The sequence below is a fragment of the Myxocyprinus asiaticus genome, chromosome 37 (assembly GCF_019703515.2).
Source record: "Myxocyprinus asiaticus isolate MX2 ecotype Aquarium Trade chromosome 37, UBuf_Myxa_2, whole genome shotgun sequence".
Lineage (NCBI taxonomy): Eukaryota > Metazoa > Chordata > Actinopteri > Cypriniformes > Catostomidae > Myxocyprinus > Myxocyprinus asiaticus.
Window position 1 is genome coordinate 35,227,501 of NC_059380.1, and position 23,416 is coordinate 35,250,916.

The window sequence follows — 23,416 nt, forward strand, 5'->3', positions numbered from 1 at the left end:
GCTGAATGATGACTACAAGTTTAACCTTACTACTAATCAGCGTAGAATACTTCACACTGCATTAACTGCTGCTAAGAAGGTTATCTTTAGAATATGGCATGAACCTACTTATCCTGCAGACAAAATGTGGCTCATAGAACTCAAAAATATTGCATTGTTAGAACGCTCAACAGCAAGGATTAACAAAGCCAAACCAAGAACAATTAAGGTGTGGTCAGACTTTATTGATAGTCTCTCTCACATAATAACCCGTTAGGGCAACTAAGTACATTTTGGATTCTGTATTCTGTTTTGTTGCAATGGTAAGGAGTAGATGAGCTCTGTGTACATCCAAGAAGTGTATTATGTATTGTCCTTGTGTGATTCCTGATGCGGGCCTTTTGCTTGTCTTACAAACCCTGGTATTGTATATAGTTAATTTGTGTTTTTAGTGTTGCTTGTGTCTTGCAATAAAAAAAAGAACAATCACAAAAAAAAAAAAAAAAAAAAAAAAAAAAAGATTAAAAAGAAAATCTCAATTTAAACTATACTAACTCTGATTTTCGCACTGACATCTTGTTCAACGCCACTGTGAAAACATTCTATTTTGCTTCACAATTGGCTCCTGAAAATTCTATTAAACCATATTTGTGTTCTAGACAGTATTATCCTCTGCACACAATGTCACCTTGATTCTTATTGGTCCAAATACATTATCCATTCCACTAATGTGACATGCTTACAAAAAAAGCAACACATCAACTGTGATGACGCTGGCAATGTGTCTTAAATGAGAATCCCTGACATAGGCGAAATATCATATCCCCTGCATTCAAACACAGACACACAGACACACACATACACACACACACACACGCACACGCACACATACACACACACACATACACACACACACACACACACACACACACAAACCTTGTTTAACACATGAATTCAAACTTTCTCCATGCCTCTCATATCATGCACTATTTAAAATGTGCTCTCCCTTTCTGAATTATTTATAGGGCATGGCTTTTTTTTTTTTTTAACTCAGCAGTTCACTCACATTTGACACATCAGAACAGAGGTTGTTAGTATAGATGTAAACAAATACATGAGTAAGAACATGGTCATATGACCATCATAGCCACAGTTCAAAGTTTTCAAGACATTTTTTTATATCATACTTCACCCAAAAATGTAAGAAAAATAAGTGATGCATAAAGACAATGAAGTCGTCCTGGTTACTTTCGTAACCTCCGTTCCCTGATGGAGGGAACGAGACGTTGTGTCGATGTAGTGACACTAGGGGTCACTCTTGGGAGCCCCAAACACCTCTGCTTTTTTGAAAAAAGGCTAATGAGAATTGGCGAGTGGAATTTGCATGCCACTCCCCCGGACATATGGGCATAAAAGGAGCTGGTATGCAACCACTCATTCAGGTTTTGTGCTGAGGAGCCGAGACCAGGTCCCGGCCATTCAGCAGGTAGTTCAGCGTTGTGGCAAGAGGGACACAACATCTCGTTCCCTCCATCAGGGAACGAAGGTTACAAAAGTAACCAGGATGCTCCCTATCTGTCACTCACTCAACGTTGTGTCGATGTAGTGACACTAGGGGTCCCTATACAAAACACTACAACTATATGAACTGTGTTACGTGAACTGGCGGTGTGTGACGGGCAGACCGCTGTGTGCCTCGTAGCCAGCACACCAGGCCGTCACATAACCTCCCCAACGCTCTTATGAGCATCGAACGGTCCATCAGGAACAAGTCGACTGCCCAACTATAGGGACAGGCTAGCCCAGCCGAGGCCAATTTCCCTCTCTTTTCTCCCCAAAAAGAGTGGAATTTGTTAACTGACTGGGAGCCATAAGTGTCTGCATCGGGGGGTGTCCCTCCCAAGGGGAAGACACCGCGGAGACCACACCCTGCCCAAAAAGGGGGGGGGGTATTTTGAGTGGAATACATCGCATGGTCTTACCGAGTCTTGTCGGAAGTATGTCATGTGGAGAGGTCCCATGGTAGGTCCTACCCGAAGGGGGAGGAGTTTCTACAGAGCATGGCGACCGGGGGCAGAGGGGCCTCTGCTCAAGGAAGACGCAGTTTGCCGACAGGGAAACGATTTTGCAGAAATATCACATGGGGTCGCCTTCGGGGAACCAGCACATGTGGAGCACCTACCTCAGTACAGGGGCTCATTAGTGCATGTACTGGGCCGGTCAGCGAGTTTCTCCGCAAACTCAACTGCCAGAGGGCTAAGGATGAAATTCATCCAGGGATCACAGTCTGTGAACACGACTGGGAGTCAAGAGCACATGTCTTCACCTCAAGGGAGGGGAAAGGCGCTATACGCAAGCTTGTCCAGTGGCACCGCAGGCCACAGTCGTCAGGGATGACATAAACCTACAGGCCCTGGACGGGAGCCTCGGGCGCCCACGCCAGGTGGCGACGCTCTGCGGACACAAGTGCACCACGAGCGCCTTTTCCACCTGGGGATCACCGAATACCCCCTGGCCGCTCCATCATCGAGGGTAGTGAGAGCGGGGGAGCTGAAAGACCGGGACCGGGCAGTAAAAGGTGCCTCCCACGATCTTGTCAGCTCCTCATGCACTTCCGGGAAGAAAGGAACGGGGGCGGGGCATGGCTGTGGATGGCCGCTCAGGAAAGCATGTCCGTCATTTCCGCGTCGGCGTGAGACTGGGCGACCGTTCCCGAAGGAGGAAGCCCAGCTGAAGCCTCTGCGTCAGACTGGACGAGCCCGCTCTCCGATGCTGCGCTCGATAACTTATCGTCTTCCCGAGCTCCAAACGAGAAGTCGAACTCGCACTGAGACGAGCTGGTGGTCTCGTGCGAGAGCCCAATCAGGGCAAGCGAGCGTGCTGGGGAATGGGAGGTCTGTGGAGGGATACCCGGCGGAGGTGGTCCCATTGATGTCCCCAAATCGCCCCCAGTGCTAACCGACGTGGCCTCAAACCTGTAGGTAGAAGGACCGGTGCACGACTGCAATGTTGCCATGGTCACGTTCTCGCAATGAGGACATGACTCATCCACGAACGATGTCTCCACATGGGCAGTGCCCAGACACGTAAGACAGCGTTCTCTGCACTCCATGGGTGCAGAGGGGGAGAAGCCACTGAAATGTGCCGTAAATCCAGCAGTTTTGAGGGGCGTCTTTGGAGGGAATTGAATTCAGTGTACTGAATACAACCGCTTGGCTCCGAAGAGAAAATTTGAATGAGTGGTTGCATACCAGCTCATTTTTTACCCGTATGTCTGGGGGAGTGGCATGCAAATTCCACTTGCCAATTCTCATTGGCCTTTTTAAAAAAAAAAGCAGAGGTGTTTGGGGCTCCCAAGAGTGACCCCTAGTGTCACTACATCGACACAACGTCGAGTGAGTGACAGATAGGGAACTATTTTTGTACTAATTAAGATTCTTTGCAATGTGACTTTACATTTCCCCCAATTCTCAAAAAATATTGATTTTCATTACTGTAATGTGGAGGGGAAAAAAAGATCTTATTTACAACTGTAAAGCATTTAAACGGTATGGTATTATTTGTTTTTATTACTTCTGTTTATGCTGATATTAATAAAAAATTGTATCTGAGTAATTTTGACAGTAATACAACATAAAAGTACAGTTTACAGCAATAAGAATATAATCAGAGGCATCATTGAGAATAGAGAGTATTACAAAATAACCTAAAGGTCAAATGTCTGGACAAACTGCAGTAATGTGAGTTTGGACATGGAAATGTGTTTAAATGTTAACAAAAATATGTCACAATACAAAATATCTTGATGGTCCTAAAATAGGATTAAATTATATGCAAAATATACATTTTCTCTATACACAATTTATGTTTCTTTTGTTTTTTGGGGGCAAAATATGACAGATTCACAGTTCAAAATAATTCTGAATCCCAACTTAAAGAAATACTGTGTTTACAATTTTTTTTACAATCGCTAACATCCTTTTGTCCAATCTACAGTCACATTTTCAAATTGCAGACCATACCTTTAACACATTTCATATTGTTTTCACAGAATATGCAGTAAATTACTGTAACACTTTTCTAAAATGCTTATTTTATTTACATATAAGCTTACCCAAGACCAAAATCATGGATCTTTTTTGTGTTATTTACAAATGCTTGCACACAGCATGCCAGAAATGAAGACCTAATGTTCCAAACCTTAAATATAGTATAAAGACTCTACTTCTGCAACAACAGCAGCTCAAAAGCTATACTGAAACAGCTGATAAGCATTTTTGAATGCACAGGTCATTGAAACATTGAGAAATAGCTGATTCCAATCTCAGTCGGAGACATAGCCAGGTGTTGAAGTTCTTTCCATTACATGGACATACATAGTAAAAAGGGGGCTCTTTGGATTGGTTTTGTTCAATGTGGATACAGAACAACACAGAAAAGCAGAGAGAGAAAAAATAATCTCTGGATGAGGAAGAAGAATAGTTGGATAAGGGAGAGGAGTAGTTGGACCGAGGAGAGGAGTAAGATGGACCAGGAAGAGGAGAAGGAGAGGTAGGGGGAGAGAAGTAAGAATGCGTGGTGGTGTTCAAAGGAGAGTAAGAGCTGTTGTCACTGATGAAATAAGAGCCACCATTATTAGACCATGTGATAAACCATGGTCTATCACTGAGAGAGGCTGGTGAAAGAGTCCAGCCTAATCTCAGATGGACAACCGTGGCTTCCATTATCCGGAATTTTCAACAAACCAACAGGTATGTAATGCGTTTCATAAGGGCTTCTTCTATCATTACTGTTGCTATGTCCCACGGTAACTATAGGCCACCAGTAATGCAAATACATATGTTGTATTTTTGTTCCTCTAAAGGATGCAACGTCTTCCTCCCTCTGGGGGAAGAGGAAAGCTCCTCAGTGAAGACCAAGAGCATGCCATTGTAGGATTGGTCATTGCTGACAATGCAATAAAACTGAGAGAAATTCAGACCAGAATTGTAGAGGACAACCTGGTATTTCACAATGTGGAAAGCATCAGCCTGGCTATCATTGCTCGGACTCTGACCAAACACAGAGTTCGAATGAAACATTTGTCCACAGTTCCTTTTGAAAGGAACAGTGAGCAGGTCAAGGAACTCCGGCACCAGTACATCCAGGTATGGTGTCTATCCAATATGTCTTGTTCTATAGTGAGTTTTACACTATGCTACTGTACATGTAAACATGGGTTACAGTACATACAGTAGAACAAGCTGAAAAGCATTTACACATACTGTGTTTGATTTCTTTCAGAGAGTCATGGATTTGGAGGCTAATCAGTCCCCACATGAAATCATGTATGTAAACGAGGCAGGGTTTAACCTGGCAAAAACACGTTGGCGGGGAAGAAACGTCATCGGGAAAAGGGCCACCGTTGATGTGCCGGGTCAGAGAGGAGCAAATATCACAATGTGTGCTGCAATCTCGAGTGCTGGTTTGGTCCTGCAGAAATGTCAGATTGGTCCCTACAACACTGAGCGCCTTCTTTTGTTTTTAGATGACCTCCGCCATCAACTGGTGCCAGAAGCAGAAAGGGAACAGGTGGGAGGAAACATGAGGACCTTTGTGTTTGCATGGGACAATGTAGCATTCCACCATTCGCTTGCAATCGTAAACTGGTTTGCAGCCCATCCAAGAATGGTTTCCCTTTCCCCCCACTCGCCTTTCCTCAACCCCACTGAGGAATTTTTTTCTGCCTGGAGGTGCTGAAGATCGTATAGATTAGAACAGGACTGTGCATCTTCGTGTTTTTTTCCTTCTGTGCCTTTTTTACTGTTATTGTGTTTTATTTTTACACATTTGGAACCAAAGGCCATCTATGTTGGATTTTTTGTTGATCAGTGGCAGCAATTTCATGTTGCTAATAAAGCTTTTACTGCAGCAATTCTGTCACTTACTATTTTTTCTACTGTACATTCTATAAAGTAATGATGACTCGTTCATTTTTAGGTAGTATGTTGCCAAGAATGCACACATCTGACACAACCAAAAACGTAGAGTGGTTTACAGTAAAAGGAAACTGAATTATAAAAAACAATGGATTTCATATTGTCTATTGTATGCAGGTAGAACTGAAACATGACAAGTAATGCAGTTTTTGTAATGCCATCAACTGTTAGTATTTTGACAGTCATTGTGCTTTGATTGACTATATGTTCCTGTTGGATAGAAAACGTGCTAGTGTTTTGACAGAATGATTAGATATTGAGTCGAGTTTGCCGTGTTGTGATAGAGTTAGTTTATGTAGAGAAAGTTTTTTTGCATTTTGAAATGTAGAGTTGGTATTTAATGAACAAAATGTGGTTTTGAGCAGAAAATGAACTATTTGGCTAATTGTGTGATGTAGGTGTGTTGCTGTGTTAAGAGTTTAGAAAAAGTATCTTGAGTATAGGTAAACATTTGTTAGCAATTGTAAAAAACTGTAAAATACACACCACATGTAGAAGTCCATCCACTCCATGTAATAAGAAGATCTAAATCCAAACCCTTCATAAGCTTTTTGAAGATTTACAGAGAGAAAGAGCTTTAACTTTAGATGGATCAAGATCATATTCATTTTGGTATTCATGAGCAAATATTAATGGCATTCATTTGGCTATAAAAAAACATTTGAAATGAAACATTTCAAAACAGCTACTGTATAATTTTACTTAATGACAGCTATATTCATAAACACACTTTTGTCCCAAGAAACCTTAAAATGGCAGTTATCAAACTGCTTATTAAGAAGCCACAGCATGATCCTAGAGAATTGGCTAATTATAGACTGATTTCAAATCTCCCATTTATGTAAAAAATACTAGAAAAGGTAGTGTCCTCCCAACTATGTTCATTTCTACAGAGAAATAGTATATATGAACAATTTCAGTCAGGATTTAGGTCCCAACACAGTACAGAGACTGCACTTATCAGAGTTACAGTTGACTTGCTCTTATCATCTGATCGGGGCTGCATTTCTCTTCTAGTGCTTTTAGATCTTAGTACTGCCTTTGACACCATAGATCACGACATTCTCTTGAATAGGCTTGAGAATTATGTTGGCATTTGTGAACTTGCATTAGAATGGTTTAGATCCTATTTTGCAGATTGCTACCAATTTGTCTATGTAAATGAGGAATTGTCAAATAAAAAAAAAGTTAAGTATAGAGTGCCACATAGGGCCTCTACTTTTCTCCTTATATATGCTTTGCCTGGAAGATATTATCAGGAATTGTGGAATAAATTTCCACTGTTATGCCAACGATACCCAACTTTATATTTCTTCGAAACCCAATGAAATTTCACAATTCTCCAAATTAGCAGAGTGTATCAATGAAATCAAAGATTGGATGGCCAAAAATTTCCTTCTACTCAATCCCGACAAAACAGGGGTACTAATTATTGGACCAAAAACCTCTAAAAATAAGCCGCTAAAATATAATTTGTCTCTTGATGGATGTACTGTTACATCATCTTCTACAGAGAAGAACTTAGATGTTATATTTGATACCAATCTGTCCTTTGAAAATCAAATTTCCAATGTTTGTAGAACAGCATTCTTCCACCTCAGAAATATTGCTAAATTACGACACGTGCTCTCTGTTGCTGATGCTGAAAAGCTAATTAATGCGTTCATGACCTCAAGACTAGATTATTGTAATGCATTACTGGGAGGATAAAGCAATAAAGAGAAAGTTCAATAAATAAACTTAAATTGGTTCAAAATGCAGCAACCAGATTGCTGGCTAGAACCAAGAAATATGATCATATTAGCCCCATTTTTTTTTTCATTTTTACAATGGCTACCTGTTAAATTTCGTATTAATTTTAATATTTTGTAAACTACGTACAAAGCTTTGAATGGTCTAGCTCCACAGTACTAAGTGACCTTCTACCAAGCTATATTCCATCACGTTCATTACAATCGCAAAATTCTGGCCTGCTAACAGTTCCTAGAATATCAAAATCCACAACAGGAGGTAGATCCTTTTCCAATTTGGCTCCTAAACTATGGAATAGTCTCCCTAACACTGTTCAGGATGCAGACACACTCACTGAGTTTAAGTATAGACTAAAGACTCATCTATTCAGCCAGACCTAATTTATCCATCAACACAATTAGGCTGCTTTAGTTAGGTCATGATCTACAACTCTGCAAAAAACTGAATGGCATCTACGCTAATATTAATCTATTTGTATCACTGTCTCAACCTCAGGATTCCTATCCCGAAGTCACCGGAATAGGCCAGATCTGCAAACCACTGCTACATGTCTCTTAGTGATGACGACTAAATGCAGCCAGTGCCAGCCAGACATCACTTCAGTCTATTACAATGGACTTCAGAGGATGAACTGATGCCAACTCCAACCATAAGACATGGAATACTTCATATGCCACTGCCTGAACCTTGGACTTAGGATAGACCTCACTGAAATGACCGGCCGGTTGAACTGCGATGCACTTCACTCATCTCTGCCTGCATCACCTTGGTCTAATGATGGACTACACTCCTGAAATGGAATACATAGACTATCAATTAATTGCCAACAAAAGCCTTTATCAGCCAACTAACAAAGGACAATGCATCTATGTAAACTTCTGCAGTTAATCCAGTATGGATTTCAAAGACATTAGTCATTAATCTTATAGTTCATACAAAATCTTTGTTTAAACACTGACCCTTAACACTTACTTAGTTTACTAATTTTAAACCATGGCTTGCACTGCACATAAATAAGTAATATTGGTGTAACAGTATAAAGGACGGGAAAGGAGGAGGAGGGAACCGCCTGAACAGTAAACATAACATTTAATGATAAAACTCAACATAAAATAAACATAAACAAACACAGACACACATGCAGTGCGGCTGCGTACATCTCTCTCCCTCTCGAACCGGCGTCTCCGGATGCCCTTTATCTCGCTCTCCCACTGATCAGTTGATTCAGTGCCAGCTATGCTTCATCACGGCCCGGCCACGCTCTCCTCCTTGTCACACTCCTCCCCCACATGATTCAGGCCGGGGCGCCACCAGTTTGACAAACTCCCCCCCACCTCTGGAGGGGAGACCCCGCCTCCTGCGAACATGGGGGGGAGACGAGGGGAAGCGTGGGGAGAGGGTAAGGGCAAGTGGAGACACACGGAGAAAGAGAGAGGAGAGAGAGAGAAGAACTTGCTCGCCGGCTCCCGGACGCACTGTCGCCCGGTCCTCAACCGTTCCTCCACCCTCTGGCAGACACCAGCTCGCTCCTCCCCAGCGGATGGCAGCAAGTCCTCCAGGCCCTGGCAGATGGTACCACTCCTCCTCTTCTCGGCAGCCAGCAGTGACCCCTCTGTTCCCAGGCAGATGGCCACAGCTGCTCACCTGGCGGATGGCAGCGGTGAGGACTCTGTAACAGCGCATCCCTCCTCCCTCCCGGGTTTCAGCACCACTGTAACAGTATAAAGGACGGGCAAGGAGGAAGTGGGAGCAGGCTGAACAGTATACATAACGTTTAAAGATAAAACTCAACATAAAACAAACACAGACACACATGCAGCACGGCCACGTGCATCTCTCTCTCTCTTGAACCGGTGTCTCCATCTGCCCTTTATCTTGCTCTCACGCTGTTCAGCTGATTCAGCGCCGGCCGTGCTCCATCACGGCCCGGCCACGCCTTCCTCCTCGTCACAATTGACATTATATTCATGCTGTTAGCCAGAGGGGAACTGGCACCCACAGTGAACCTGGTTTCTCCCAAGGTTATTTTCTCCATTAACCAACATCTTATGGAGTTTTGTGTTCCTTGCCACAGCCACCTTCAGCTTGCTCACTGGGGTACTAAATACAATTATTATTTAATTATTTATTTTTTTACTAAATTTACAGTCATATTTAATCAAACTACACAATGATGATTCTTTGATGACTTTATAGATATTAGAGTTTCATTTTCTGTTAATGCATGATTTTCTGTAAAGCTGCTTTGAAACAATGTGTGTTGTGAAAGGCGCAATACAAATAATAATGACTTGACTTTTGATGGAAAAAGATGGCAAACAATGAAAAAAAAAATACCATTTAGAATTTTAATCATTAAACTTTAATAAAGTTTTTCAGTAATGGAAAGTGTTGTTCCAGTGTGATGAGAGAATGCATTTTCAACCAAAAACGTATTAGTGTGTATGTGGCCTAAGACTATCACAAGCCATTCTCACCTCTGAAAACGTCATTTATTTTAGCAAGATTAAACAACATAAACACAAATAAATTGACATGTTGTTTCCAAGAGTTCTAGTACCCTAGGATCGGCCACATTTTGCCGAACTCACTGACAAGCACCATCTCCTATTAGACATTTTTGCATTGGCTCCAGTGTGTTTACCTTCCTTTGTGATGTGGGAGAACCGGGTTCGGATCCCACGTTGAAACCAGGAAGTACTCGTGCTCGCATAATCAGTGACAAAATGGAGCTCACACGTGCCCGTGCACCCAACAACACTTACCGCTTCGGCCACTGGGGCCAGTGTTTCGAATTCTTGTAAGAACAGAATAATGTTAGCTAAAGAAAAGTTAACCTTTGTTTTTCTGTTTTAATGTGAGATCATTCTGGTTTAAAGCTGAACTGTCTAATTTGTGTTGGCTATACTCATTGTTGAGGCCTGATATGCTGAAATGTAATGTTGAAACAAAGCTTTAAAAGCAAATGTGGTCTGCAGAATTGCAAATTAGATGCAGTACGAAACATATGTTAACATCCCCCCAGAAGACTTGAGACTCACTTTTCCTCCCCTTTCCAATCATGAGTAAGAACTGTAGCTCACAGAAGGCAGATGAATCACAACCATTAGCCATGATGGGAGCTCCCTGAATTCATTTTTATCATTACTACGACACCCACCAGACCAGCACGTAGTCTTTAAACAGGAAGTAGTCATAATCCTTCTCCACTTTACATCTAACTTTTATTGTTGCAGTGCAGAGTCTGGAATGCACATGTATCTACATGCAGCAGCTCAGATCAGTGTCACATGAATTGATGAGCAGCTAAAACCCCTTGGTTCACAGCTCAGATTGGCTCATGCTTCTCAGAATAAGTTTCTGTGAATAATCGAGCGATTTCATTCTGTCGGCACAGACGGTGTTCCGCAAAGGGCTTTGAAAAGCCACTTGAAGCTTTGTACCAAAAAATGTCTGCAGACTTTCAAAAGTATTGTTCACCAAAAAAATTAAAATCTGTCATCATTTACTCACCCTAATGTCATTTTAAATGACTTTTTTTCTTCTGTGGAACACATAAGGGGTAAATCTGCATAATGTCCTGCTTGCTCTTTTCTATACAATGAAAATGAATGGGGATGGGGGTTGTCAATTTTCAAAAATGACAAAAAAGTGGTCCACACGATTACAAATCTCACTAACACTTCCACACTGAAACTTGGCACATCATGAATGGTTACAAGACATGCGAGAACCAGCATTTGTCATCACTGAGCACGTTTACATGCACACCAATGCAGCAAAAACGTTTAAATTGGCGTAAATAGCGTTTACATGACCAAATATGTTCTCGGCATATTAAAGGAATTGTTCACCCAAAAATGACCATTTTGAACAATACACTTATACAAATACTCTATTTAATATTCTAAAAATAATCAATCGTTTGGGTTCAGAAGAACTTTATTTGTCGACTGGAGTCATGTGGATTATTTTGATGCACCTTAAATATGCATTTTGGACCGTCAAAAAATGGAGTACATTCACTTGCATTGTTTAGAGGAGGAGGCCTGAAATGAAATCCTAAAAATATTAAATTCTGTTTTGATGAAGAAAGAAACTCTTGGATGGCCTGAGGGTGAGTAAATTATCAGCAAATTTTCATTTTTGGGTGAACTATTCCTTTAAGGCCCCTGCACACAACATACGAAATCGAAGAATGAACGGGTGTGACATAATTTAAAACAAAATCTGACCAAAAAGAAGGTGATTTTGAGTTTGTTTCATTGGTTCGTAACAGCTCGCCGAGCAAACTTTCAGGAAAACTTCTCACCTGCTACTAAACAACTTCTTGCTGCCATTGGTCCAAGTCATGGAGCTGGAGCTCCACCTACTTTGAGGCCAACAACCGACAACGAATTCCTGTTCAGTCAATTAAGATCATTCAACATGAACACACTGGCGTGCAGTTATTAGCGAGCTGGTTCAGACTTACCTATATCTGTACGATTGTTTACGTAGAGACATTTTCCAAGAACATGTCATGAGATTTTTTGTTTTTGTTTAATTAGCCTACAAAAGGAATCAAATCTACTCAAATCCTCTTAAATGCTCATTCACTCATGTGCTGTTTGCAGCTAAAGCCATTCACACATCTACCCAAAGTAACATATGCCTATCATGATTCTTTTATCTGTATTCTACACATTAGCACTTTTTTATACACCCGTCTTTGCAGTGGTATCAGTGTCATCGTAAATTACAATAACATAGAGTAATCAGTGCATATTATGGCATTAGCGCCATGAATGCAAAAAGGTAAATATAACAAATTACACATTGTCTACTGCATAAATATTATTTTAAATCATCATCGAGTAGTTAAAACATCTACGTTCACTGATTTCTTGTGAATTCTACTCATAGAATGAGGCATGAAGTTATTGATAATACATGTTATATTATTTGATGTTTTACAATCCTCATATTCAAATGTACCTCTAAACGCCTCCCCCAACAGCGTGGTCGGTGTCCGAATGTTCATAAACAGTATGTCGTTGCTCAGCTGTTTCAAACTTCTTGTCTCTGAACTAAGAACAACAAAAACGATGAAGAATGAAGAAGAATGTCTCCATAAGTGTGCTGGGGCCTTTAAGCATAATAGGTAAAAGAACGTGCATGTAAACTTGCTCACTGACATGAAACCTTGTCCGACACATCTTGATGCACCATATTTTAATGTACGCAAACGCAAATGAGATTTGAGAGCTACGGTATAAATTTGAGCAAATAATGATGTAAATTTCAGTCTGTTCCTCACAAAACTATTGCATGCCTTGAGAAAATATGGAATATGGTGCATGAGACAAATGGACTACTTTCATTGTGCTTTTTTGTTTTTTTGGAGCATGACAGGCCAAATGACGGAGAGGTTTTGAATGAGTATTTCATAAAACAAGTGAAGCAAGACATGAGCTATGCAAAACGAATGCCAGCAAGAAACAATCTCTGTTCCTCCCACACACATAAACACTCAGCTACAGAATTTATACTGAAATATATGAAAATGACAACAGACTACACTATGTAACACAATTTTTGTTCCTGGGTAGTAAGTGTTATTTCCTAATTGCTTATGCCTCAAATGGCTATTATTCCCCACAAACTTTGCTTTTGTGACCAGGACAGTGTTATTTTGAAATTTACCTATTTCCAATGAGAAAACGGGCGAATTTGTGTCTTTTCGTTCACATAAAGTCAGAAAAAAACAACATATGAATCCAAATTAACATGTATTTATACTAAAGTAATACAAAAATGACTACAAAAGATTTAGAAGTGAGTTATTTTTCGAGATTTACGATTATACTGTAAATCACTTTCACGAATCAGCCCCCAAATGTAGTCTCCCATCATGTTCTCGTTATACTGTCATTGGTAGCGGCATTCAAAGTCCAGTATATCCTGATGGAAGCACTCGCATTGCTCCTCCGAGTACACTCCCATGTTCACCTTGAATTTATCAAGATGAGCATCAAGGATATGGACTTTGAGGAACATCCTACAGCCCATTGTGCCATAGTTCTTCACCAGAGTCTCAACCAGCTCCACATAGTTTTCGGGCTTGTGATTGCCCAGGAAGCCCCGAACCAATGTGACAAAGCTGTTCCAAGCTGCTTTCTCCTTACTAGTGAGCTTCCTGGGGAATTCATTGCACTCCAGGATCTTCTTTATCTGTGGTCCGACGAAGACGCTGGCTTTGACCTTTGCCTCAGACAGCTTAGGGAAGAAGGTACTTATCTAGAGCTCTGACAAATTGATTCATAAGGCCCAATTTGATGTGCAGTGGTGGCATCAGCACCTTCCGGGGGTCCACCAGTGGCTCCCACTTGACGTTGTTCCTCCCCACAGAGAACTCGGTCCGCTGTGGCCAATCCCACCTGTGGTAGTGCACCTTGGTGTCCCTGCTGTCCCAAAGGCAAAGATAGCAGGTAAACTTGGTAAAACCGCCTTGGAGACCCATCAGGAATGCCACCATTTTGAAGTCTCCTATGACCTCCCAGCCGTACTCATCATACTTCAAGGCATCCAGCAAGGTCTTGATGCTGTTGAAATCCTTTGAGGTGCACCAATTGAGCCAGGGGAAGAGACGGGTACTTGTTACCATTATGGAGCAGCAGGACTTTGAGGCTCCTGGATGAGCTGTCAATGAAGAGGCGCCACTCATTCTGGTTGCAGGCGATTCCAATTGCCTCAAATAGACTGGTCACATTGTGGCAGAAGCAGAGCCCATCTTGACGGGTGAAGAAGCTGGAAAAAGGTTGGTGACGCTTCCTCTGATCTGCAACTTGCAAACTTTCATCCAACAAGTTCCACTGCTTGAGCCTAGATGTCATAAGCTCTGCAATGGACTTGGTGAGACCAAGATCTCTAATCAAGTTGTTGAGGTCTTTTTGGTTGGGGTAGTATGGGTTTCCCTCCTCAGCTCCACCTCTGAAATCCCTCAAAGTCCATATCCTTGATGCTTATCTTGATAAATTCAAGGAGAACATGGGAGTGTACTCGGAGGATCAAGGCGAGCGCTTCCATCATGATATACTGGACTTTGAACGCCACTACCAAGGACAGTATAACGAGAACATGATGGGAGACTACATTTGGGGGCTGATTCGTGAAAGTGATTTACAGTATAATCATAAATCTCGAAAAACTACTCACTTCTAAATCTTTTGTAGCAATTTTTGTATTACTTTAGTATAAATACAAGTTAATTTGGGTTCATTTGTTGTTTTTTGCTGACTTTATGTGAACTTTATATTTTCATTGGAAATCGGTACATTTCAAAATATCACTGTCCTGGTCACAAAAGCAAAGTTTGTGGGGAATAATAGCTATTTTGTATACTTTTGAGGTATAAGTAATTAGGAAATAACACTTACTACCCAGGAACCAAAAAAAAAAAAAAAAAACATTTGTTACACAGTGCTATCAAGCCATTGGGAAATACCAATCACATTCTGATATTTTCTGAGAGAAAAAATACCGTAAGCTACAGAACACTGTAAACACAATAGGCCTACCTTATTTACAAATTGCAGTGGAATTTCATGAATCAGATAACAAGGGATGTGTGCTTTCTTTCATTTCCCCATGATATCACATGTGAAAAATCATTGCAGCTTTTTAATGGCTATATTCAGATGGAATACTAGCTTAATTCTAGTATATACTGCACTGTATATACTCTGCAGTCTGCCTATTATTTTTTTTTAAAGTATGTGAAGTAGTATACAGCCAATAACTGTTTCAAACAGCAGTATGTCACAGCATTGTCACTCATAAGTTTGCATCTGCTAAACACACACACACACACACACACACTCACAAACACATACTGTATGTACTGTATGTATCTATATAAAATGTAAGCCAACATGTGACATCCAGTTACACTCAAAAATATATATATATTTTTAAGATTTATGCATTTCAATTTCATAACAAATTTTCATCAAGCTGAATTGAGTAATCTTTAACAAAATGACATTAATAAAACTGAAATATTTTTTCTGTTTTATAAATTTAATTTTTGATAAAGATTACACAATTCTCTCTTAAATATTGTTTGAGTGTATTATTGCTTAAATAAATATGGTATTTCACATTTTTAATCCAAGTTGTTGTCTTAACTTTCGAAAATATGATAATAATAAAAAAAAAAAAATATATATATATATATATATATATATATATATATATATATATATATATATATACATTATGAAAATTATGAAAATTATGAAAATAAAATAAAATAAATATAGCTCTTGGTACTCTCTGGTTCATTCAATACAATGGAAATGGAAGTATTCTCTGTTGTATACTGCACATTTGGCAAATGCATACATGTGTTCTAGGCATACAAAACAATTGCATACTATGCACAGAATGCATACTGAATACTGCAGAAATAGTAAGAGTAGTATGGTAGTATGCTGTTCCAAGCATAGCCAATATATCATGCAGCTGTATGGTAGAAAGAATGCATGTCTGGTAGGACACTATACAGTATATAGTTTTATATAGTTATGTATAATGTGTTTTCTAACTGTCAAACCAGTTAGAGTGTTTTATTAAGATTTACTGTGCTTCAGGTCCAGTTGTCTATCACCCTAATTGTGTTTTTGCCATCTAGCCCACATGCTAATGAGATATTTTTTTAGACCTAGATTCTGTTAGTTGATATAAATAACTATGTGGCAAATATGACTAGGGATATGTGAGTTGCCTTTAGAGGCTTAATCATGTTTGTTTGGAGGGACGTATGAAGAATTGTTCTCCATAATATCTAGTTACTGCTCTGTGCAAAAATAACCTTAACCAAAGTTGTTATCAGAGAAGGAAGTTGTATAATAGAAGCAGGTAAGCAAGCTTTCTTAGCCATTAGCTCTGTTTCAAAACCTAGTGTGCTACCTGTCTTAGAGTCTACATTGCCAGCAACCTAAAGCAGCTTCCTAACTATAATTTACTGATCTGAAATGCTCTAAACAGGCAGCACTCCAAGCATGAATCGCACATAAGACTCATCTAAGCATACAGTTGATTTCAATAGAGTCAGATATTAGCATGTTGCTAAACTAATGATGCAATGCCAGGCTGGGAGACCAGCTAAACCAGCTGATTTAAGCTGTTTTTATAGCAGCATTTCAGCTGGGCAGGAAAGTACACAAATACATTCCTACTAATAATAACATGAAAAAAGTAATCTTTTAATAAGAAAATAATTGCACTGGGACATTAGCCTGAACAAGAGCATTCATGAAACAAGGGGGTCAAACTAGTCCACCAAAAAGGTGAGATGACACATACAACATGAGATACTGTATACAACAGGAGGCTGCAGCCCATATCATGTAACCATCTATGCCTTTTTAAAACAATGAGAAAAAAAAAAAAAAAAAAAACACAAGACAGATTATAGTGTAATTCTCTAAAGATTTGACAGTTTTCACACTCTATTTGTGAGAGCTGTGTCAATGTAAAACCTATGTGAGCTTATAAAACAATGCAATGCTTCCCTGAAAGCTTGTTATTACTGCCATCATTCAATCAGTTCAGATTTGCATACTTATCAGTTTGCTTCCTTGGTGGAAAACTCCCCCAGCTTTCCTTACTATCAGAAGAAACATTCCGGCTCGACTAAAAGGGTAGGGTCAACTTTGTTGGCCTCTGAATTAAGTAGCCTAAATGTGATCAATGGGACTAATTTGCATGAGGATCGTTACTTTATTAGAAGGAAATTAAACCGTCTGTACGCTCACTGTCTGTCGACCTGAGGGGCAGTGAGTCATTTGATGGCTTTCAGCTCAAGAGTTGTGAATGACTTCAAAGACACCCAGACAGGTGGTAGAAATGTAAATGTGTTTTCAGAAATACTTTGACTGAGGGGAAATCTCACAGACTGAAATTGAGCTTTGAAAACTCAAATGACAGATTAAGTCTGACAAATCTCTCTCAATTTGACATATAATGTATCCTTATAGAGATGTCAATGAGTTATTGGAAAACACAGCCAAAATACAGCAGAATCTCCCCTGGTGCTCAAATGCAAAATGTCATTTGTGATAATCTGTTGACCTCTATTCGAATCAGAGGGCCTATATAAAAAACACTCAAAACATTTGTCTAAAGTCTCACCTCAACAGTTCCTTGGCAGTTTAAAGATTAGTAAGTGCTTCTGTGGTGTGGTGTGGATGCAGCATCATTCAAAATCAATAGTTTTCAGTTACAAATGCCATTGCAGAAATTCACTATTCACAATCAGCCATGATTAACTTAATCCAAGAGTGAAAGTGTCCACAACAAAATGGTTATGGAGATTAAGCAAGTAGAATTCAGCTGGTCATGTGATTTTAAAATGGCTGCCTCCATGAGGGTGCCCCTGTCCCATATAGATTAAAACCGCTTTTATAAGGTTACTGATATGACTAGAGTCCTCATCTTATGTGAGTGGTCATGATTTTATAAATATATTTCAAAATTACAATACATTTATTTAGGAGTAAATCTTTTTAAATGGGGAAAAAATTACTGAGTGCACCTTTAAGTCAAGTGTAAAATGTAATTAAGTGTTATGACATTTTAACACATACAGTAATTGTAATAAAAACTGTGTAAGTGATTTAACCAAATGGATGCTCTATATGTTTAATACTGATAACACCTTTCAGTCTACTTGAAAACTATTTATAAAATGTTATATCTAGATCTTATTTGTAATACAATCAACATAATAATGTTTTGCAGATAAATAACCCCTTTCAGTAGCACAACACCGTATAACATGATATGTGTAATACTTTGTTATGTGATCAATGATTCTGAATCACTGATATACCTCCATATAATTTCCTCAACTAACCCTTGGCCACACAAGATCTGTTGTTTGATATGTCTCAAAAAAGAAAAACCTAGCTCAGCAATTAGGAAATAACCCGCCCTAAACTGCACTGATCTTATCAACTGTGAGATGTCATCACCACAAGGCAGAAATATGCAATTTCCACACCATTTGATACAAAAACAATTCCAGCTCCCATTAGTCTCTGAATATTCAGTACTCATCCTCATATCTCTGTTTGATTTACTAATTTAGCCTGAGGTTAATTCTGATTGGTTAGTCAGCAACACCCAAAGTAAGAGCACATCATAGTGATGTGACTTGCAATTATGTAAAAGTCATTACTTCAACTCACAGGTCTCAGATGAAAACTTGTCAAAAGATACATTTTAGTGAAAAGAGAGACTTTGAGCAACAACAATGTCAATGAAGAGCCACTCAAGATTTGCAAGGCACAGGTACATTAACAAGGACTTGAATTTTTCAGACATTCCAAACCTGCACAAGAAGTGAGATTAAAAAAAAAACTACTTTCATACCTCGGTCAGGTGAGGCGTGGGGTTAAAGCCACACATGTTGCAGACTTGGGTGTGGCACTGGGTGCAGAGGTTGTAATTTGGAGGCTTAACTGGATCCCCCAAGTTCAGCTCAGTCTTACAGAGTGGGCAAAACACTTTGGGCTTTGGAGCAGCATCCTGCCTTGGTGGACTGTGCTGGGCTGCAGGTTTAGCACCCCCTGCTGGACCAGGTCCCAGTTGTTTCTGTGGTGGCTTAGGGGATGAGGGTTGTTGGGCCGGTGGTGCGGTTTGCACGGGATCCACAGATATCAAACTACTAGCTTGGTTCAAGAGTGAAGCGCCAAAACCAAAGAGTTTCCCAAAGGGTTGTTCCGATGGAGGAGGTTGACGGGATGGGGAGCTTCCAGCACTGCGGGTCTGGTCCTGCCGCGGGGCCTGGGACTGGGATCCAGGGCCCAAGCGAGAGAGGTCAGGCTGGGAAGGGGCTTTGGCCAAGCCTGGAAGAGGGACGGCGCCTGGAGCAGGAGGTTTGCTTAGAGGGGTAGCTTGGGGAAGGGGCTGCTTCTTTGCTTCTGGGGGAGCCTGGGACTGGAGTTGAGGTTGGTGTTGGGGCTGGGACTGCGGGGGTACCATGGGTTGTGATCCAGGCTGGGGTTGAGGTTTGCTGGGCTGGGACGGCGAGTGGATCTGCTGCTGGCTCTTTGATCGTGGCGTCTCCATGTCAATCCCCAACGCCCTCTGCATTTGACAGTTCAGACACAACCACTCTTGCACCTGGGAGAGACAATGAACCATTTACTGACAATGTAATTACATCAGAAGATTGTTCATTAATTTCATATAATGAAGAGCATCAGTGTGCAAAAGACAAAGACGATGAAGATGACAGGGAGAACTAGGAGAAAAGAAAAGAAGAACAAGAAGTTGACTAGAGGACAAGGCACATAAGTGCAGGTGTCAGTAGGACTGGTAGAGGTTATAAGATGTGTTGTTTGCAACTGAATTAGTTTCTGTAAATGTGCTCGCTTAGGCAAGCATTACCATTGTTCATTCTTGGAGCTAGGTATTTGAACAAACCCCTAACCCTAATAACAGCAAATGAGACTTTCGTGAGACTTTCCCAGCTCAACGGTTCCCTTCTAGACATAACCCCAGAAAACCCTATCAACCAAATAGCAGCATGTTACAAACCACTCAGAACACCTTACTGTCCACAAAGCAACACATTGCCAAACCACCCTGAACATCCTAGAAATTTGGAGCCAAGTTTTGCATGCACAAGCACCAACAAATCTAGGTGTATTATGTAATAGTTACTTATGGAACTAATTTTATAAATAGTAGTAGTAGTAGAAGTAGTAATGACATACAGTAAGAGCACATCTGACCACTGAAACAACAAATGAGAGCTGCATCAGAAGTGCTAACTACCTAGTTATAACAGCTTGCATGATTACTTCATAATCTATGACAGAGATGTGACATGTCTAATAGGATTCACTAATAGGATCAAAATGTGCAAGTGACATCTGGTCAGGATATTTGCCTTCATGAATGGATTATTATAGTCATTTGAGTTTGATGTTTAGTATATTAGCTTGTCTTGTGTCCATACAGTGATACAATATTTGAAACTGGCATGTTGAGATATGAAGGCTGACATGTCGGATTTAATATAACCAAACGACAAATCATATCATATGAAACTGTAACATCTGACAGCTCAACTGACACGATATGACATCGGTTATTCTGGGAGGGTTTCCACTTAACATTGTCAAATGAAACTGACAAATGTGTGTTCAACTGGCTTCTGTTGAAGATTAAAGGCCCATGATTGTGATTGCTGGTGATAAAACTTACGTATAATTTTGTAGCAGAGGTAGAGTCAGAGGGCAAGTAATAATAATTAAAAAAAAAAAGCAATACATAAACTTAGCCACTTTTTGTATTGTTTAATCAATGATATACTCATCAGCCATAACATGTCTTTGAATTATCTGCATTTTGGGAAAATATATTTATGTGATTAATTGCAGTAAATTTGATAAATTAATCAGCATATCATGTAATTAATTTGATTAAAAACTTTAAGAGATTGACAGCTCTATTTTTTACATTTAAAAAATTTCTCAATATCTCTGCTTTCTAGCCATCCTTTGCCTCTCTCCAGATAAGTCGTACGTGTCTCTCTAGTTATGATGAGATGGCTGTCACATGGTTCAGGTGTGATAACTGGTATCATGGAAGACTGGTGGCTGTCAATGCCACATCATATTGACAGCACTCATGTAACATCCAATGGCATAATGACAGTGTGTGTGTGTGTGTGTGTGTGTATGTGTGTCGTTATTGAGCATCTTTACACCAGGTAAACACCCTTCACCTGAAGTTCACTCTGAGAAGAATGGCCATACTAACAAAAAGTGCTATGGCACTACCATATTTGTTTGTACATGTTATTCTTATATATATCTCGATATTCAATACTGTATATTGGCCATTGAAAAATCATATCGGTGGACCACTAGTACAGTAAATCCCATGATACACATGGTAATCATTAAGTACCATGGTACAGAAAAAATTACCACTGTATTACAATTTGGTACCACCACAGATCTTACTTTTTGTAAGATCATATATCTTATAACAATTGCACACAAAAGCATATATTTACATACACACGATTTTCAATTTCTCATTATCTGCATTACAGTAATCTTTTTTCAGTCTAAACCCATTTAAACACAACTAATAACAAAAAGTGAAATTTAATGATTTAATGACTGTTCAAGAAATTACGTTTGCGCGTAAATGTTCTCGCTTGCATGCACTTCTGGGTTATGAAGAAAGATAATGAGCAAATTCTTCATAGAACAGCCAGGCGTGTCACAAGCGATCATTATTCTCAGAATTATTAACTCCAAACTTTCTTGTGGGATTCAATTTAAGCACAGTAATCATAACCTTTAATTTAATCACAGTAAATATTTAAAAAGGCCTGAAAAATAATCGGTGTACTTTCGACATCTAGTTTGTCAATTTGTGAATTCAGCCAGCTGTTTGAATTTTGGTTCTTTGTTGTGATTTAGCATTTCAAAAGTACTTCAGTTAAGTAAGATGAGGATAGACTTCTGCATTGTGAGAACCAAATGTCCCCACAAGGACCATAAAACCTAAAATCTGCTACACTGTCAGCCAATGGTTCCCACGAGGAAAGCAGCTTGATACTAAATGATGTCTTAAAGACTTAAATTTATGTATTAATTAGGTTAAGGGGTAAATTAATAGATTTGGAGAATAGAAAATATCATCAGCTGAGTATAAAAACAATGGAAGTAGATGGAAAGTCCCCATTTGAACAGCAAACATGTGTACGTGTGTACGCACTTGACTAAAATGTAGTTTGGGGACAAATTAACCCCAAAAGTGAGCTACAGTAAATCTGACAACAATTCCCTTTGGGGATATCCGGGGCAGATCTCAATTGGAAAACTTATATTTATATTATATTATATTATATTATATTTATTATTATATTATAAAGAAAGCAAATAAAAAAATTAAAATTAGAAATTCGATATAAAAACAATAGATTGAAAGTGTGTGTGCGTGTAAGAGAAAGAGATGTTCATGAAGTCAAATTCTGAGCCAGTACACACTGTGTGATTATGTCTCTAGTTGTGTTTGTCAGTCATTTTGAAAGACAGGGCAGTACTCAGAATGCATTTTCAGTGGCAAAGTCACAACAGACAAGACCCTTGTCTGTGTTCGATGTATGACAAGTCAGCACTTGTCTCTCGCAGACAGCAGATAAACACTCTGAATCAAATGGACACTGGGGAATTACAAAAAGAGACACTGGGTCAACATGTATTTGTCACCTTTGCCAATACTCTACATTTCTATCTTTATCACATTGTTTTTTTTTCTTCATTTAATCATTATTTTCCCATCAGCGTTATCTCTCTGTGTTTGTTCTTGGTAGTTACTCAATTGCTTTAAACCCCCTACAGATTCCTCCTTCCTACGGGTCCCTTCTTTTCAAGGCTCCACCCATTATCTGACTCATTCTTTGCTTAATTGTTGTGTTAGGGCTGTCAATCTATATATATATATACACTACCGGTCAAAAGTTTTGAAACACTTGACTGAAATGTTTCTCACAATCTTAAAAATCTTTTGATCTGAAGGCGTATGCTTAAATGTTTGAAATTAGTTTTGTAGACAAAAATATAATTGTGCCACCATATTAATTTATTTCATTATAAAACAAAAATTTAATAATAAAAAAAAGTTTTTTGAAA

The 23,416-nt window shown here is 39.5% G+C and overlaps 1 protein-coding gene across 1 annotated transcript in view; it reads right to left on the reverse strand.

The window, feature by feature from the left end:
* bsnb (bassoon (presynaptic cytomatrix protein) b) overlaps positions 1 to 23,416 on the reverse strand; it is a 129,290-nt gene that overhangs the window by 82,372 nt on the left and 23,502 nt on the right. Inside the window, exon 2 of the mRNA XM_051676054.1 lies at positions 19,128 to 19,880. Within this exon, the coding sequence (XP_051532014.1) occupies positions 19,128 to 19,880 (753 nt within the window). The remainder of the gene's footprint in view (positions 1 to 19,127; positions 19,881 to 23,416) is intronic.